Source organism: Carex rostrata, chromosome 18, assembly GCF_964058835.1.
Source record: "Carex rostrata chromosome 18, lpCarRost1.2, whole genome shotgun sequence".
Classification (NCBI taxonomy): domain Eukaryota; kingdom Viridiplantae; phylum Streptophyta; class Magnoliopsida; order Poales; family Cyperaceae; genus Carex; species Carex rostrata.
Genome location: NC_135935.1, coordinates 2,222,585 through 2,241,458, shown reverse-complemented (window position 1 = coordinate 2,241,458; position 18,874 = coordinate 2,222,585). Strand labels below are relative to the sequence as shown.

Sequence of the window (18,874 nt, the reverse complement as noted above, 5' to 3'; positions counted from 1 at the left end):
AAATTCCTCTTTTACAAAATAGACCTTAGACTTAACAAAAATATTAATATAGCCCTCTCTCTACTAAATTGACCCAAAATTAGTCCAAATCAATTGGGCTGAAATGAGGAGGGACCCAACAGATTCTGATGTACAAAAAAAATCTATATATGGTGTAGTATTGGACGAGCCATGACAAAATTGCCTGGCAATTTTTTTTAAATACTTCACATGCCTCATGACCCCAATGTAATTTATGCACACCTCGACAGCCTCTGTCGAGCATTTAAAAAAAAAATAAAAAAAATAAAAAGATATGACAGACTACAAAATTTTAAAATTTCCAATGAAATATTAACACTTCTTTCATTTTCAGAGTAGCAAACATGCAAACAATCATAACCTTTCGTAAAGAAGGACATAACAAAAGAAGGAAAGTGTAATGCTTAATTTATTGATCGGACATCAAAGGAATGCCGAGCTGGAGACATAGAATGCCTGCGGGGCCCATTCGTCAGGCTAACCTGATTAAGACCATTCGGCCATCTCTTATCATCTTCTTTCAATATTATATCCTCCGGATAGATATTCAAATTTTTCTCAATCACAAAAGTTCTGGACATTTCCATCTCCATGTGGGAGTAGTATCTCTGGAAAACACTTGAGGCGACAGTTAATCTGAAGTTAAGCAGGAACAGTAATTCCAATTCTAGCTTGTTTAGTTCAAAATTGCTTATGCCTCCAATCCGTGCAAAGAATGCATTGTTGTGATGCCTGTGCAACAATATAACTGGTATTAGCAAGGCTACGCTTGTTATTAGGTGCTAATTAAGTTATCAATTATTATATAACTGGAGGTTAAATTAAAGATGAGGAGACAATTTATAAAAAAAAAATAATAAATAAAGATGAGGAGACATAACACAGCATAACATACAGGTCATCAAGCACCTTGGAAGCAACAAGCAAACTTGCAAGCATTAACCTGTGTACATTCATCGAGACCACTATCAGACCTGGATGCGTATGGACCGTCCGATCAATGTATACATATGCAACAATGAAACATGCTGGATCCAGATCTGCAAACCGGTGAATCCGCTCCAAGTACCTATGCCATGATTGAACAAACTTTGGTCAATATACAATATTCTATAAATAAAAATAAACCAGCAAAATGATATAGTACAATTTCTTCAATTACCTCCGTAAGGCTATGGTTGGTGTACGAGTTGCCATGAAAGCTGTTAAACTGAAATTTTTGTTGTCCAATTTGACGTCAACTGAGGGTGCCTGGGTTGAGTACTGAGAGGTTAGCTGATTATTTCGTGCCACGAGCCGCTCAAGAGCATTCGACAACATAAGGAGCTCGATTGGAGGTGATTCGGGTGTCGTAGGGGCGCTCTCCATTTTGGTATAGTATTCATTCAGAGTGTTTCTTCATGAGTTTTGAAATGTCAATTTAATTCATGGGGAAATGTCTTTGTTTAGTCAAACGTATCTGTTGGTGGGCCTGTCACACTCCGTAAGGATAAGATTCGAAATTTTGTGACAGGGCCAGCAGTTCAATTATGAAATCCAGACTTCATAATTTCAAGATTTTGATTGAAAAAATATTCGCCGAAGTACATCCAGAGGACATGGTTCTGTTGTTTCTTTCTTTGCTGAGTGGTCCACATTTTACACGAATTTGTCTAGGAATTTTGAGAAGAGATATCCACTACTGTTCATCAATAACCACAGATACTCTTCCTATGGGATAAATTCAAAAGGAAAAAAAGAAGAAAAGAAACAGATAACCAAATTCGTGGCAGTTAAAAAAGCAATCGTCAATCGTAACTGATAAAGAGTACTAATTGCTTTTTTTTTTCCTGTGTTGAAAGGCCGTAGGCGATTGTATTGATTGAAAAAGATACAAACTAGTTATACAAGATTAGATAATGAGTGTCTGTGAAAACATACAACTGTAAACAAACAAAAATGCATAGAGGTATGCGCATCATGTGGAGACACAATTAGTTCATCTTTGCTTGATTGGAGTCATAGGAGCCTAGAGATTGTTGCCTCTGTATGCATATTGCAGCCGAAAAGGTACTGAATCCAAATTGGATCGAGAACTGAATCGATCAGATCAAGACAGTCACCAATCAGCTGAGAATGCACTGAATCAAACCGAATTGGAAACTAAATCAACCAGTTTATAACAATCATATTGAAGCGAAAAGAGAAGAGGCAGAAGAAGAGGAGGCAAGAAACAACACAAAACAACACATAAAACATCAAACTATAGCGTTGGACTATTTTGTAATTTCAAGGTTACAAGACCGTTGTAACAATCAATGAATATAATAGAGGCCAGACCTCTATTTTTCCTCAAAAAAAAAACATCAAACCATAAACGAAATATATATCTATTGTACACAGATAGAAGACCACTTGCTCTTCTATCACTGAAGAGAGAAAGACACCCGTAGCTGATCCGTTACGTCAATTTGATGCCCATCACTAAGAAAAGAGTTATGTAAAGATCGCCATGGTGTTTTGCTTTTCTTAATATTTTTTTTGAAAAGTAGTGGGTGTGCCACCGATTTCATATTGAAATCAAAATACTTCTTATGATGGTATCCAGATTGGATACCAAAAACAAAAGTAAAAGAGTCATACATTTTGCTTTTCTTAATAAAGAGTACTAATTGAATGTTTATGCTTCAGGAGCAAATTTCATTCAGATGCCATATCTCCTCTTCCGTGACCGTGACTCCGTGAGTAGTGCCTTTCCGAACAAAGCCCTGGTCAAATATGCATGACCCAATAGGCAACCGTTTAAATTGGGCCGTGTCGTAAATAACGGTCCATTATATTGTTTAGGTGAAACTAATCTAGTTTTGAAATATCAATTTTTCTTCGCTGAACGGAGGATCTAAATATCCTGCAATGCAAAAGTAAAGAGTCGGATTTCAGCGACTTGTATTGTAACATGTCAGTTATTGGAATGTGTGACAAAAATTCAGTCGGAACGAAGAACCTTCAGGTACGAAAGCGCACAGATCGCACGTGCAGGAGCTACGGCGCCATGTGCTTTAGTGGAGGCCCACAGTATTGGATCCCATGATAAAAATATTGGATACCCACGGAGAAGTAGTTCAGATTATCTACGACATGCGCTGAAGTACCTCACCTGTGGTGAGAAGCTGACATGTCGACCCCCAACAAACGATAGTTGTGAGTGGTCATAGAAGAAATTGATACATGGGGTTATTCGTGGTCCTGGATATTTGTGATTCATCATACATTTAACATACAGTATTGTATATGTCCAGTGCTATAAGAAAAAAACAAAGGAGAAAAGAAGATCTGATCTATAGCCTTTTGTCTTTCTTTTTTTTCTAAAGCCATAAGCCGTAGGTATGTTTTATTAAAAAGAAAAGAAGCGTAATATTCTTTTCACAAATGGACAGCATACCCCTTTTAACTTTCTAAAATGCTGCCCCCAATTCCCATCGTTTACAAACAGAATCGAATTAAAATAAAACTGAACTCGATTGGGGTCAATTTTCATTTAAAGGAGTAAATCTGAACGTATGCATTTTGAATCGTTTGAACGTATGTATTTAGAAATGAGAATGGTTCAAATATCGAAAGAGGAGGTAGCACAATTGACTAAGAAAAAGTCCTAGAGTTGTTGTATCCAAAGGTTGAGAATTCGATTCCCCCTCACGACTTCGCAGCTTCTGCAAAGGTTTTCAAAAAAAAAAAAAAAGAATGGTTCAAATATCTCGTGTTTTTCATGTCTTATCGTACCTCCTATTATTTATCTATATTTTAAAGGTTAAACAGTCGATCTGAACCAATAAACATAATCTCTAAATTAAAATGTACTTAAAGACTAAATTTTATTTTTTTTGAAATTATTTTGCTATAATTTTAGATAGATATGAAATTCACTTTTTTGTTGATGATTGTTCATCCACAAAAAGTGAATTTCATATCTATTTAAAAATAATATACAAATTCCAATAGATATAACATTTGGTCTCCCATCATATTTTAATATGAAGATCGTGTTGAGCGATTCGGATTGACTATTTGGACTTTCCAAAATTTAGCTTGAACGAAATGCATGAGTTCAGATCAGATTATTTTATTTCATACTTGTAAAGTTTTTGCTAACAAAATGCATGAGTTTTTTTTTAGACAATGTAATTTCAATAATCTAAAGTATTAGTGAGTTTTTTTAAAATGTTAAATAGAAAAATAAAAAAAATCGTTGTACTAATTATGTTGTTAATGCACTTTTATTTATTTAGTTAAGAATTTTTTTTTACTGTTGTCATTCTAAATTTAAAGCTCCGTGCTTAAAATTTGGTTTCTCTATTAAAAATCATCCATTATCTAGTTAAAAATATATATTTTTACTGTCCCGACACAATGTACTAGAAAAATAAGAAATTAAAAAAAAAATCTTTAAGTCTTTCAAATATCCAATGTTTGTTAAATCTATAAAACTCGCACTCATCTCAGCCAAAAATAAATGTTGAATTCAGCAGCTACACTGTACACTCTTTTTAGCTGAAATGAATACTTATTTATTTAAAGTGAAAATAGTAAGCTATAATACATATTGATAAAGTCAAAATACATCTTAATAACTATTAAGAGACTTTTAAATTTAAGAATTAACCTTTGATCCAGTAGCAAATATATACGTCCTCATATCGAGGTCAATGAGTTCAAAATCTGAATAATTTTTTTGTTATTGTTGTTGTAGTAACACGAGCTTAAAAATAATTTTAAATAATTTGATCTCCGATTCTCTAATTAGAAAAAAAAAAATAAGACTTCTAAATTCATTACTGAACATTTCACAAAACACATTTGTTTAAGCTAGAATAGATGCTAATTTTAGTTGGAATGCACGCTCGATGAACTGAAATAGACATTATTTATTTTTATTTCTTTTGAAAAAATAATCAAATATGCATGAGAAATATTCGAGGGTGCAATTGTAATATTTTCATTTAAGAATTCCCTGCTATTGATTTGAGTATCCTGCCGACACTGCATTGCTCGCGGACCATACAGAGGAGAGCAGGTGACTTTACGATTCGCACGCCTTCTTTAAATCTGAAAAAAAAAACCCTATAAATTATCAACAATTCGGGGTAAATTTCGCTGGAGGTCACTAAACTTTGTTATTTGTCACGAATTGGTCACTCAACTTTGATTTGTCCCTTTTGAGTCACTCAACTTTGTTATTTGTTCCAATCAAGTCACTCAACGTTTTCCATCCAAATTTTTAACGGAATATGCTAATTCCGTTAGTTTTTTAGATGAAATATGCTAATTCCGTTAAAATTTTGGAAGGAATGGATATATTCCGTTAATTTTTTGGACGGAATAGGAATATTCCGTTAAAAATTTGGATGGAAAACGTTGAGTGACTTGATTGGGACAAATAACAAAGTTGAGTGACTCAAAAGAGACAAATCAAAGTTGAATGACCAATTCGTGACAAATAACAAAGTTTAGTGACCTCCAGCGAAATTTACCCAACAATTCGTAATTCCACGCCGCATGTGCAGCACAACGTGCGATGGCCAATAAGCACGCGCCTTGCTATTGCAAACTTATTACATCCAAATCATGAAAATATACATTCAGTTAAAAAAATTGTTTATTTTTTTTTTTTTTCAAATGCTTCGCAGAAATTGCACAGTCATAAGAACTGTTTAAACTCTCAACTTTGAGTAACTACAATATTAAAATATCTTCTTTTAGCTAATTATACTACTGTCTCATCCCGATTTTGAGTAATAAAATTATTGGCACATGTCATAGTCTGACATGCCTCATTATACCTCATATTTTATATTTTCATTTTTAAAGTTTAAACTATCGATCTGAGCCGCTTAATATGTTATCCGTACTAAAATATTGTTTGGGATGAAATTTTATAATTTTTAGGTAAATTTTGATAAATGTTTCGATAATATCACATCCTAAATTTATTTCAATCTGATAAATTTAGAGGCTGTTGTTGATTAAAATCATAAAAAATCATAAAAAAATGGTAATAATTTTGATAGAATGATTGTAACTAGTTTGCTTAAATTTTATCCAATTTTATCCAAATTCTGATAAATGTATCACACCCATTTTATCATTTATTAAAATCATAAAAAAATTGTAACTAATTTTATTCCAATTGACCGCTATGCGCCTGTTGTTGATTTAAAAAATGTCAGTCTTATAATATTCTCATTATACCTTTTCCATTTTGTAAAATGAGGAGGGATCCAATTACACTATTTTATAGTGACACATCTTGACACTATATATTTATAAGTTATTTTTGTGATTTCAAAGTCCAAATAGTTGATCTGAACCGTTCAACACGAACTTCATATTAAAATGTGCTTGGAGACCAAATTTTATATTTTTTTGGAAATCATTTACTATTTTTCTAGAATTTTTGAAAATTATTATTTTTCAATAGTCCAAAATTGATTTAAAAACATGTTTGTACATATCTTAATAAATAGTAAAATAAATAAAAAAAAAATGCAAAATTTGGTCTCCAATCACATTTTAATATCACCATCATGTTGAACGATTCGGATGGACTGTTGGGAATATAAAATTGCGAAAATAACTTATAAGTATAATGATGTCAAAATGTGTCACCATAAAATGGTGTAATTGGATCTCTCCTCTAGTAAAATATCTATTTGCTCTCGAAAATCAGATATCCATTGCACCCTTTACCATTTATAAACTACCCATTTTGCCCTCAAAAACCGATCAAATATAAGATTGACATTTTCCTTAAACAAACTATAATTTTTTTATGCTTTTAATAAATAGTAAGATGGATATTTTATAAATTTAAAATGAGATTTAATTTAGAGAGGAAAATACGTAATTTTGAAGTTTTTGAGGGGTATACATGAATTCTCCCATGTAAGAAGGTGCAAAGATTTTGCAAGTACCAATTTGAAAAATGTGATATTAGCAATTAAAAGATTGTCAATATTATCAATTAATTATTTTTGCCAGCAATCTCAAATAAAATATTTTGAAATTAATAAAAAATTAATTATTAAATTATTATAGTGGTAATTTAATTAAAAAAAATGCGATCGCAAAATTGAAAACCCCGAGTCTCTCTCTCTCTCTTTTTAGGGGAAAAACCCCGAGTCCCCGACGATTTGTAGCTATCACCAACAGCTGTAATCTTGTGAGATTCTTTCAGCCGACGATCTGCAAGACTTCAGATGGAAAATGTAAAACCCCGGGAAAAGAAAAGTTGTTTCATTGTACACCTTCCAATTTGTGCTTTTGCAAATTTACATCCTTCAATTATTACCGTATATTCGATGTCAATTTGTTTTGAGTGATATGCCAGATAACACTAGTGTACTTTGCTTATCGTTACCGTTACAAAAGTTAATTTAATGACACAACATTTTCATTGGCAAAGTATATATGAAAAGCTACTTGGAAAACTAATATTGAAGCAAGAACTTCTATAAGGGTGGATATGTAAAATAGCAAAAGAGAGAACTTTTCTTGTCCCCCTCGCTATCCCATTCCCAGCCCATCTCTCTCTCTCTTCTCCGATCTCTCTCGGCGAGAATCGGAGAATTCACTGGATCTAAAATCATCTGCAAACTACTAGAAGTTTCTAGACGCTGTGGTGGCCGCAATGGAGTCGATCATAGCTCGAGCGCTGGAGTACACACTCAAATACTGGCTAAAATCCTTCTCTCGCGACCAGTTCAAGCTTCAGGGTCGCACTGGGCAGCTCTCCAATCTAGGTTCTTCATCATTTTTTTCGAAATGGTTTTGTTCTTATGCAAAATTTTGCTTGATTGTCTGTTGTGACTTCGAAATTCGGATGTGATGTAGAAATAAACGGTGATGCGTTGCATTCTAGCCTTGGATTACCTCCTGCTCTTAATGTGACCACTGCCCGAGTTGGAAAGCTTGAAATAACGGTATGATTTTATTTACTTTTTTCTTCCTGCAATGCTAATTATGATGTAGGATTAGTAAGAAAGTGGAAAAGCTGTAACATATTAGGAAGTTGGTTTTAATTTTCTTCAATTTTATAGCTTCCTTCAGTTTCAAATGTGCAAGTGGAGCCGATAGTTGTGCAGATCGATAAGCTTGACCTTGTTTTGGAGGAAAATGCCGACTCTGACAATCTAAAGAGCCCGAGAAGGTTAGTTTGGTAGTTAATTTTTTTAAATATCATTGAAAGTTAGTTGTAATAATTCTGTATATTGATCTTTTCTAGTGCTCAGACACCTACAGCATCGACAAAAGGAAGTGGATATGGGTATTCTGATAAGGTAAATGGCTTGATTTTAGATTTGGATTTCATCGTCCTAAATTCTAATCGAACTTTTTCTGGATTTTGCAAAGAAATTTCAATATTTATGTATTTGCATCAGCATATCTTTTAAGTCTTTGCAGTTAATTCCCAAGCGCTGATACAAAAGATACTTCTATTGAATACTGACTACTTTTTCTCTCAATCCTGATAAGTTGCTTATAATGGTAAACCTAAACTAAAAGTGAAGGAAACTGCCTAGGATGTTGGGTTTGAGTTTTATGCATGGAGAGATTACCTTGTCTTAAAATGTTAAGGGTGATTTCATCAGTTTCTGCTTGATCTATTTGCAAGCGAATGACCCAAAATTGTTGGGTTTATTTTGGGAACTTCAGAAATGTAGGTATTTCTGCAATGCGATTACTACTTGCAAGAGAATTCTATGTCCATCATGCCTCTCCTATTTTAAAAATTGATAACTGAAACAAGTCCTGAAACTCAAAATAGACAAATGAGCCGTCTAATATGGTCTGTATCACTTTTTTAATGCAAATATAAAAGATTCTGAAGTTTTAGCTTCATTTCTATAGGAATCAAGAGCACCAAAAAAACCATGTAGTTCGTCCACATCTTTTTTTTTTTTTCACAAACCTTTTAATGTCCACAAAAACAAAACCAAATTGTCATATTCTTGTACATATGCATAATGAAAGTGTTGTGGAACACATGGTTACCAGATTTATTATGTATTGGGGGTTTGCTCCTTTTTATTGTTAAATTCTTTAATAAGTGGAGGCATGAGTATGGTACAAAAAGTGATGGTATTTGGATCCTCGTCCTTTTTGCAAATAGAAGTACAATATTAGGTAATAATGCGAAAAGATAGGTTAAGGTTGTACTAATAGCGGCATTTATCACTACTTACAGATAGCAGACGGGATGACTGTGCAAGTGGGTGTTGTTAACCTTATGCTTGAAACCCGAGGCGGTTCCCGCCGTGAAGGTGGTGCCACCTGGTACTCTTTTTTTCTTCACAAACTCTCAAATTTGGTCCTTTTTGTTTTGGAAAAAAATATAATACTTAAAAATAAAATTCTTTTTCTTTAAGCTTAATGGAAGTCTCAATGTCTGCAAACCTATTAGAAAGTCTCAAAGAGAAACAACTGTACTGACAAATAAGAGGAAGTATGTAACAATATCTTTATAGAACATTTGGAAAACCTTGCACCATTATCATTTCTTTTCCAGGTCACCACCACTGGCATCCATTACAATCCGGAACCTCATTTTGTATACCACAAATGAAAATTGGGAGGTACTTAGATTCTTTTTTTGCTTTCAAATTTGTGCAGTTTGTTATTTATGACATTAAGATAAATAAGATAAGCTGATTTATTGTTAATTTTTGCAGGTAGTCAATTTGAAAGAAGCAAGAGATTTCTCGAACAATACAGGATACATATATGTCTTCAAGGTATGCTTTGATCTCACTTTAGTTTAATAATATCCTAGTTTTTCAGAACCCTCAAACTTTTATTCCTAAATGCAGAAATTGGAGTGGGAGTCACTATCGATAGACCTCTTACCGCACCCTGACATGTTCACTGATGCACTCTTCAACTCTTCTAATGGCGGTAACGGGAGAGATGATGATGGGGCGAAACGAATGTTCTTTGGAGGAGAAAGGTTCCTAGAAGGCATCTCTGGCGAGGCTAAAGTGTGTATATATGACAATTACCTACTGTAGTCTAGTGATTTTCTTTTAACTGCATTTCTGAGGATATTTTAATTTCAGATAACAGTGCAAAGGACAGAGCAGAATAGCCCACTTGGGCTTGAAGTTCAGTTGCATATAACAGAAGCTGTTTGTCCTGCTTTAAGTGAACCTGGTAAATACCATGTTATTTTAATGAATCATATTTTAGATTATTTGCTTTGGTTTGATTTTTCAGTAATTTTTTTTTTTAATACAATATTCGGTAGGTCTAAGAGCACTTCTTCGATTCATGACTGGGTTGTATGTCTGCCTAAACAGAGGCGATGTGGACCCTAAGGCTCAACAGGTTTCTCATACCCCTTCCCTCTTTATCTCTGCTCACCAAATTTATATGGTTCTGTATTTACTTTGTCTGTTTTGTAAGCAGCGTAGTACAGAAGCTGCAGGATGTTCTTTGGTTTCAATCCTTGTTGATCATATATTTTTTTGCATCAAAGATGCTGGTTAGTTTTTTTTTCGCTGATGTTTTTGCCCTTTAATTGGTCCCATGAACTAATGCATATTGCAAGTTGACGGTTTTTCTTAATCAAAATTTCTTTTTCCTTGCCAGAGTTTCAGCTAGAACTCTTAATGCAGTCCCTCTTTTTCTCTAGGGTAAGTTCATTTCCTGCTCGTGTTACTACTACTGCTACTACTACTACTACAGTTGGTTTTAAATTGTTTAATGTTAATTATGGTTTGTGCAGTCTAGTGTGTCATATGGTGAATGTGCAAAGAACTTCACATGCATTAAGGTTGGTGGGCTTTTTCTGAGGTATTGTCTGTTCAGATATTGTTGTGTATCTTACTATTTTTTCTGTTATATTTCTGAGCTTTTGAAACATAGATGTTATTTTATTTCTTTGAAATATAAGTTAAAACTGCCTCATGAGATGTAAGGAATTCTTCCGAAACCCATACTGGCATGTAGTTTTTGTTAAGGGGCAACTCATGTCAGGCATATAGTTTCCTCTAAAAGACATGAACATAGCTGTATTATGTGGCGCTGTTACACCACTGATTTGTCTATGTTATATATTAAAAAGTGAGAGGAATCAAATTAAAGAGGCTTGTTATATTTTATGCAGGGATACCTTTTCCCGGCCTCCTTGCACATTGGTACAACCATCCATGACAGCATCTACCCCAGAATCTCCTCCTGTGCCTGAATTTGGTACTTGCTTTTTCAAAAGAATTTTCTTATTATGTTGAATTGGACATCCAAACTTAAAATTTATCACAAATGCAGCTAGTTATACTTTTCAACTCGTACTTTATTTTTTATTTTTCTGTAATAGGACAAAATTTCTGCCCTCCAATATATCCGCTAGAAAACGAGCTGCTGCAATCTGCTGCAGGAGTGCCTCTAATTTGCCTATACTCTCTCCAGATAAATCCTTCACCTCTTCCCCCTAAGTTTGCTTCTCAGTCTGTCATTACTTGCCAACCTTTAATGGTAAATCCTCTATCATATGCATACAGATTATTTGTATTTTACTGACATTGTTATTCATATTTTTTTGACAATTTGTTTTATACAACCCAGATAACACTCAAAGAAGAAGCTTGCATGAGAATCTCATCTTTCCTATCTGATGGTATTGTAGTCAGCCGAGGTTCTGTACTCCCGGACTCATCGATCGACTCTTTACAGCTCATTTTAAAAGAATTCGACCTTTCTATTCCTTTAGACAATGCTAAGTTTTCAAATGGCACTCCCAAAGAAGACAGCCTCTCACACGTGTCCTTCTCTGGTGCCAGACTTCATGTTGAGGAGCTTTTGATCTCCCAATCCCCTTCCCTTAAATGTCCCTTACTCAATTTAGAGAAAGATCCATCTTGTTTTGCACTATGGGAGTTTCAACCAATAGATGCTAGTCAGAGGAAATGGGCAGTAGGGGCCTCAACTCTCAGTCTTTCACTGGAGACCTCCAGTGGTGAGAGAGAGGGAGAAGAAAAGAATACTAAGGGTCCAGCAGGCTTGTGGAAATGTGTAGAATTAAAGGATGCAAGATTTGAAGCTGCTATGGTGACTGCAGATGGGAGCCCACTTGTAGAGATGCCTCCACCGGATGGTATTGTTAGAATTGGCGTTGCTTGTGGGAGGTACATATCAAATACCTCGGTCGAACAACTATTTTTTGTCCTAGACCTGTATTCATATTTTGGGCTAGTAGGAGAAAAAATAACAAAAGCTGGTAAAGGTAAGAAACAAGTAGCAAATAGTGATCTTCAAGGGGATAAATTTAAGAATTTACCTAGTGACACTGCTGTTAGCCTATTCATGGACGGGCTTGAACTGAACTTCTTGAATACATCATTTGGAGACACGCAAGGCACACCGTTAGTTCAATTTTGCGGGACTGACCTCTTTTTGAAAGTGTCACATCGTACACTAGGTGGCGCTTTTGCAGTTTCAACAGACTTACTATGGAAATCAGTTTCTATAAATTGTTTAGAGGGAGAAGTAGAAACTTCAACTCCTTTTGAAAATGGGTTTAGCAATATGTCCATGATCCCAAATGGCACAAATCCATTTCCTAAAATGAGAGCGGTTTTTTGGGTTGATAACAACAATAAGAGTACTAGCCTGAAAAGGAAACCAGACAATTTTCTTGATGTGACTGTGGTGCATGTGCTGCCACATAATGTTGAGCAAGATTTAGAATATCATAGTTTGAATGTTAGTGCTAAGGTATCAGGAGTAAGGCTTGGAGGGGGAATGAGTTATGCAGAATCACTACTGCACCGATTTGGAATTCTAGGTCCTGATGGTGGGCCTGGTGAAGGCTTGTTGAAAGGAGTTAGGGATTTATCATCTGGCCCACTTGCTAAGCTTTTCAAATCATCTCCACATGTCCATTCACAGAAACACGGTATTTGGAATTTATTGTTTTATTCTCATAAGTTTATATATCTCCTTTTTTGTGTTTTTCTTTTTTGACTGTTTCTTATTATTTTTCTTCTTCTCTAATTTCTATAGAGGGTAATCATGGTGGACAATTGGAGTTGGGTATACCAGACGATCTTGATGTTTCAATTGAGTTGAGAAATTGGCTGTTCGCACTCGAAGGGTCAGATGAACTCTCTTATGGTTTGTCCCCACGTGTCAGTGACATAATTGGAAGAGAAGAGAAGTGCTGGCACACGACCTTCCGGACCCTTCACATGTCAGGAAAGAGTAGTGATAAATCCAACAGTACTAATCTGAGCAGCACAAAACAGTTTCCTGTAGACACTTTTTTGGTAATCTTCTCTTAAAGTCTACTTTCGTTATATATTGTTCATAATATGAATTAACCCAATTGATAAATCACATAACTTCGCTGGACCATAAAAACCACAGACGCACACTGATAATACAAAGGAACACAGTGGGGCTAATAATTTAGAAAATTACTCCAAAAAGAATCTTGCAAAATTGCCGAGCATGATGTTTTTACTAGTTTAAAAATGGAAATCTTGATGTGCTTTTAATGGATGTTCTAGGTTGGAGTGGAAGGCCTTCAAGCAATTAAACCGCGCCACAAAAGCAAGATATTACAAGAAAATACAACAAATGCTAAAATAGATACAGGGGCAGAAAGTATGGAAGGAGTAGATATAGAAGCCACTGTTATCAACTCTCCTGATTTGACCGATGAATCTGCCATGTGGACAGTCGAGAATATCAAGTTCTCTGTCAAACAACCGGTAAATGCAAAAGCCTAGTAGTAAATTATCTGCAAATGAATCTTTTATTTCAATTTTTTATGATATAATATGACAGATAGAGGCAGTTGCCACCAAGGATGAAATAGAGCACCTTGTTGAGTTATGTAGAGCAGAGGCTGATTCAATGGGACGAATTACAGCTGCGATTCTAAAATTACTAAAGCTTGACAAGTCCCTGGGCCAGGCTACCTTGGACCAACTCAGCAGCATCGGTATTATTTTCAATATTTTTGTGCAAATTTGACCTACAAACCAAACACCTGACATTATTATTAATTTGCACCGATAAATTGGAAGTAGGGTTAAATAGGCAAATGAGTAAATAGCTCTTGATTTTTAATGAAAGATTATACAAGTACACATCATGTTAATTTGCGGAGCTTGATTCAGTTGAATTTGGGCAATTAAAAAAAAAAAAAAACACATTCAAGTTTTGTCGGTTGGTTGTGATTCCTGAGATATACAAAATACCTTTATTGTTTGCTAATAGGTAATTATCAGGTGTAATTATCAATGTTGTGGAAAAAATTTATGTTTTTAGAATTTCGAAAGTCAATTGACACATCCTGAAAATGTTTATAAATTGATTTTCAGGAAGTGGCGGTGTGGATAGAGTTTTGACACCTAGAAAATTGAGTAGACAGAGTAGCTTTGGCAGTATAAACTTCACACCCTCAACTCCTACATCCAAACTATCGAGAGAAGGCACTAGTGGCACATTAGAAGAAATTATTACTTTGTTAGAATCTGAGATCTCTGATACACATGCCAAGTGTACATCCCTCGTATCAAAGATGAGTAGCTCAGATGATTCCAGGCTTGTAAATGAAAGTAAAGAGTTCAATCAAAAGCTCGAAAACATGCAGATGCTGTTGTCTAGACTTCATGGTATGATTTAATTTATAAGTTCAAATGTGATAGTATATATTTCTTAAGCCTGTTGGGCATATAACAGTATATCAGGGTGCTATAAAACAAGTAGGTTGTAGGTACAGGAAATTTTGTTGTTATGTCTGTTCAAGTTTATTTTCTGGAGGGAGCCAAAACAAAGTTTTGAATTGCATTACAAAATATAGAACTTAAATATTCATTTCTAGGTAAGGGTTGGGCATTTGAAGTATTGTAATTTGAATTATTTAGTAAGGTATTGTAATTACTGAGTATGATTTGTAAGATGTAATTATGATGTGCAAAATGCAAACCTGTTATTACACTATTGATATCAAAGCAGATTTTTTTTTTCCGGGGAATTTTCTTTCGTGTTATTTATGACATAATATACTTTGATATTAGTCCCCGAATGAGGCTGATTTAAAAACTATCGGGTACCAAAAAAATTTAATACAAGACGTAATTTAATTCAGAGCATGTTGTGCAGAACTGGTATAAATTTACTTTCAAGCTGAATCTAGCATCATAAAGTTTCAAATAATTTGACACGCATCAGAAATATAGTAGATTTACTGAATCATGTCCAAATTGATAATTGATTAGTACTACATACTTTTTGAATATGGACTACACAATACACAATATATATGACAAGGTGTCTGTTTCTTCATCCCAATACAATGCATTATGTTCATGCGTGTGTGATTTTTAAATTAAAAACATAGAAATGTAAAAATGTGATTTGTCCCCAAGATCATTAAATTCGGAGTGCGTCCACAATTTATTTTGATGTGCGAATTCACACTTGGACCAGCGAACTATCAACAGGGACAATCACATTTATAGAAATTTCAAGCATCATACTTCTCATCAATTATTCAGTCCGGGAACCTGTGCAGCAAGTTGTTTTTAATCCAAACTCACTTAAACTGTACATATACGAGAACGACAAGAAAATGTTGGAAATATAGGTCGGGTCGGACATTTGAGGCCTGAAAGCGAAGTGCTCGTCATTTAAGAAACTATATTGCTTATAGAGAGATCCAAATAAAGGGCGAAGTGAGCAGGTTGCGGAATTCGTATCCCCTCAGGTTATCTGACCGAGTAGAATTGAATCGGAAGGTCAATTGGCACGCATCTTAAAGCACAAATAATGCTGCCCCCTCTGTCATCCCGAATCCCGACCGGCTGAGAGTAAATCTGAGCCGTCCGTTTCAATTGTGTTGAGTCAGGTAGCTGGGAGGATACGGATCCCAGGTTGCGTGGGAGCTGAAGATTTATTTATGGCTATTGTACCGAATTTGGTTTGATCTTTGATGGCATCCATCTGATTTGTATTGAAATTCGTGCAAACGAATTTAAATTTGTATAAATCTATTTTTTCATGAATTTAAATTGCTCGTACAAAAGTTACGAAATATGGTTGATAGTTCACGATTAACCATAATTTTACGGACAGATGCAGTTCATCTTTAATGAATATAATGCGGTGCAGAGTTGAATAAAAAAAAAAAAGCTTATGGAGAGAACTGGTACAGTTACACAAATACACCATTAACTCAAAATCAATCACTTTTCTTTTTTGAATAAAAAGTACAGACTTAAAACTCAATTAACAAACATGCAACAACAATATCTACTATAGTACAATACACTCTCTGCACCCACTCCCAAACTAGAACAATAACAATGTAACGATGATACTCAGTACCTGTGGTGGGAAGGAGGGATTTTGATGGCTATTTGACCGAATTCAATTCGATGTTCGATTTTAATCGTTTAATCCATACTGTCAATTTAGATTTACGAAACTTTTGAAATTTATGCATATCTAAGTCTGTTTGCATAAATCTAAACACAGATCGAACGACTAAAATTGAGCATTGAATTGAATTCGGTCCAAGACCCATCGAAAATCCCCCCGCTCCCATATACTGGTTGCCATGTTATGAATTTGAGTTAACCTCATACAACCCGACAGCGAACACGAGCATAATCTGGGATGCACAAAGTGCAGTCCTGATCGCAACATTGTAATCTCCATTGCTATCAGCTGCAAACCAGCCGAGCACTATGAGCCCGATTCCAAAGAGAAGGAGAACGGCCAAAAAGATGTAGAACACAGAGAGAGCGTACTCATTTCCAAATAAACCAAAATTCGGTGGAGAACGGAGGACAGTCAGCATCGGAGCCGAGCCAATGAAGATTCCGAGCTGCACCAGCAGCACCGGTCGATTTGCGTACACTGGGTTAGGATTGAATGCTTCATCTGGCAATCCTTCAAGAACTCTATTACTTGCCATTTTTTTTTTGGGAGTATTTCGCAAAAGAACGATGCGGTGAAGGCTTCGATAAGAATATATTTATAGAAGGGGGAAAACTTAGTCCCGGCCTCTTTCAAAAGAAGAAGGAAAAAAGAAAGCGTTTAAAAAAAATTGATAGAATAACTAGTCGGGCTCGGGCTCAATCGGGCTTCTTCATTTGACCTTAGCTTAGATGTCTCTCTCTGTTTCTTATTTCTCATTCAGATTCCTTTTCTTAACTGCCGAATCTTTAATTGTGGCTCCTATACATTCTCTCTGCCCTTTTGATTTTCAAGTTTTATGTATGATATTAAATAAAAGGGAAATTTTCTGGTGTACCCATCAAAATTTTCAAAATAGCCAATATACCCATCAAAACAGAATAATATCCAATATGCCCATAAAAACTTGATATTATTTCTTATTTCCCCTTTTATCTATTTTACTTTTTGTTTAATTATTTTAAATATTACAATGACAAATATACCCTTTATAAGGCTTTGGTGCGTTTCCCTTTTGAGTTCGCTTCGTTTACAATCTGTTTGGCAAGATTCCTCACTTCACCTTCGTTAGTCCAAATTAACCCTTTCTTGTGGATTCAATTGCTAAATCAGTCCAAATTAACACTTTCCTTGTTCTTATTCTACTCTTCTTCAAATTCTTGACTGTGACGATGGGAAACACACACACACACACACATATAAAGAGAATTAATTAAGGGAGGCCGGATGTCTTTTCTTTTGGTTCCAGGGATAATAGGCTTTTAAAGAAGGGGAGTAGCAATCGATGGATAGGAATCTCCTCTCTGATTATCATCAAGGGTCGAGGCACTAAACTGAAAAATGTTGGCAGCTGAAGCAGGCACGCATTACAAGTTTTTCTCGATGCAGTAGACGAAATGTTTTTTGTGTAAATAATTCTTCATTAAACCTTAAAAATAAAAAAATCTTTATTAACTGGCAATTTTGAAAAAAAAAAAATACGGAGACATATCTTGTTATCTAACTCTTTTCTTGAAAACCTACTGCTTCACCATCACAATCCTTCTCCATTGGATTCAAATGGAGGGGAGCAGCAAAATGTAGTCACTTCATTATTGCTGTTGAAAAGAAACAAATGAGCGATGTCTTCAAGTCAAAATTTTGATCCAAGCAAACCTATTCATTCTCTCTCTTTGTCTGTTCTTAATAAAGTTGTCGTTCAATGAAGAAATGGATATGTTTAAAGTAGTCGATGGAGAAGAGGTAGGACAAAATATTTTTTACTTATAAGAGAGAAGGAAGAGAGAGCCATGGCGATAATAGACATGGGTAATTGAGAGGGGGAGGACAAGGAAAAATTAACTGGAGAGAGCACTGGACACCTCCTTCTTAATAGAGAGAAGGGTACACCTGTAAATTGTTGGGTTTCGGGGTAACCAAAACCCGTTTAGGCTTAAGTTGCGGAATGACCGTAGAACAAAAATTTCTACGGCCAACTTAAGCTCAGGATTAAACGGGGTATGTCAGGAAACTTTCCAAGACTGTCCACCTTCAGTATTCTTTTGACATCAAAACCCAATTTAATCTTTTTTACAGATCTACTCCATGATTGATTTCTAAAATTTTAATCTACTTACCAATTAAATAGATTAATATAACATATTTATACATTGTTTCCAAATCACAGTTGGAATGCAGACCGAGCGAGTAGAGCTACATCACGGGAATGATTCTCCTCGGAGCATCAGACGTCTGATGCCTCTATCGGTTATCCACCAGGACTAATCGGAGAGCGGTTTATTTCTTTTGTCAGAAATACTATAAACCGCGGTATTATGCAAAAACACTATTCACGGGGAAAAGACGAAAACCCGTAAACACGAATTTTCAGCTACTCAGTTTCACAAATAAGCAA

At 35.0% G+C, this 18,874-nt stretch overlaps 2 protein-coding genes across 5 annotated transcripts; one reads left to right on the top strand and one right to left on the bottom strand.

Moving 5' to 3' along the window:
- Positions 1–311: 311 nt before the first annotated feature.
- CYCP2;1 (cyclin p2;1) lies at positions 312–1,532 on the bottom strand. The gene is made up of 3 exons (XM_078320295.1): positions 1,184–1,532; positions 917–1,090; positions 312–753 (listed from the first exon to the last, which is right to left on the bottom strand). The coding sequence occupies exons 1-3, from the start codon at positions 1,387–1,389 to the stop codon at positions 426–428; spliced, it is 708 nt and encodes a 235-aa protein (XP_078176421.1). The 5' UTR covers positions 1,390–1,532; the 3' UTR covers positions 312–425.
- Positions 1,533–7,418: 5,886 nt separating this feature from the next.
- Positions 7,419–15,026, top strand: LOC144569072 (amino-terminal region of chorein). Of its 4 annotated transcripts, XM_078319250.1 has the most exons (20): positions 7,419–7,796; positions 7,888–7,976; positions 8,094–8,203; positions 8,279–8,333; positions 9,242–9,330; positions 9,563–9,629; positions 9,726–9,788; positions 9,864–10,031; positions 10,110–10,203; positions 10,298–10,377; positions 10,459–10,534; positions 10,642–10,685; positions 10,778–10,845; positions 11,159–11,244; positions 11,369–11,526; positions 11,617–12,946; positions 13,054–13,316; positions 13,560–13,763; positions 13,840–13,996; positions 14,379–15,026. In XM_078319250.1, exons 1-20 carry the CDS (start codon positions 7,685–7,687, stop codon positions 14,681–14,683), a joined length of 3,618 nt encoding a protein of 1,205 aa, XP_078175376.1. In that variant the 5' UTR covers positions 7,419–7,684; the 3' UTR covers positions 14,684–15,026. The 4 variants fall into 4 exon arrangements, with proteins under 4 accessions (XP_078175376.1, XP_078175378.1, XP_078175377.1 ...); XM_078319252.1 differs by lacking the exon at positions 7,419–7,796 and having other exon boundaries at positions 7,908–7,976; positions 8,104–8,203; positions 8,286–8,333; XM_078319251.1 differs by lacking the exon at positions 7,419–7,796 and having other exon boundaries at positions 7,909–7,976; positions 8,104–8,203.
- Positions 15,027–18,874: the final 3,848 nt, after the last annotated feature.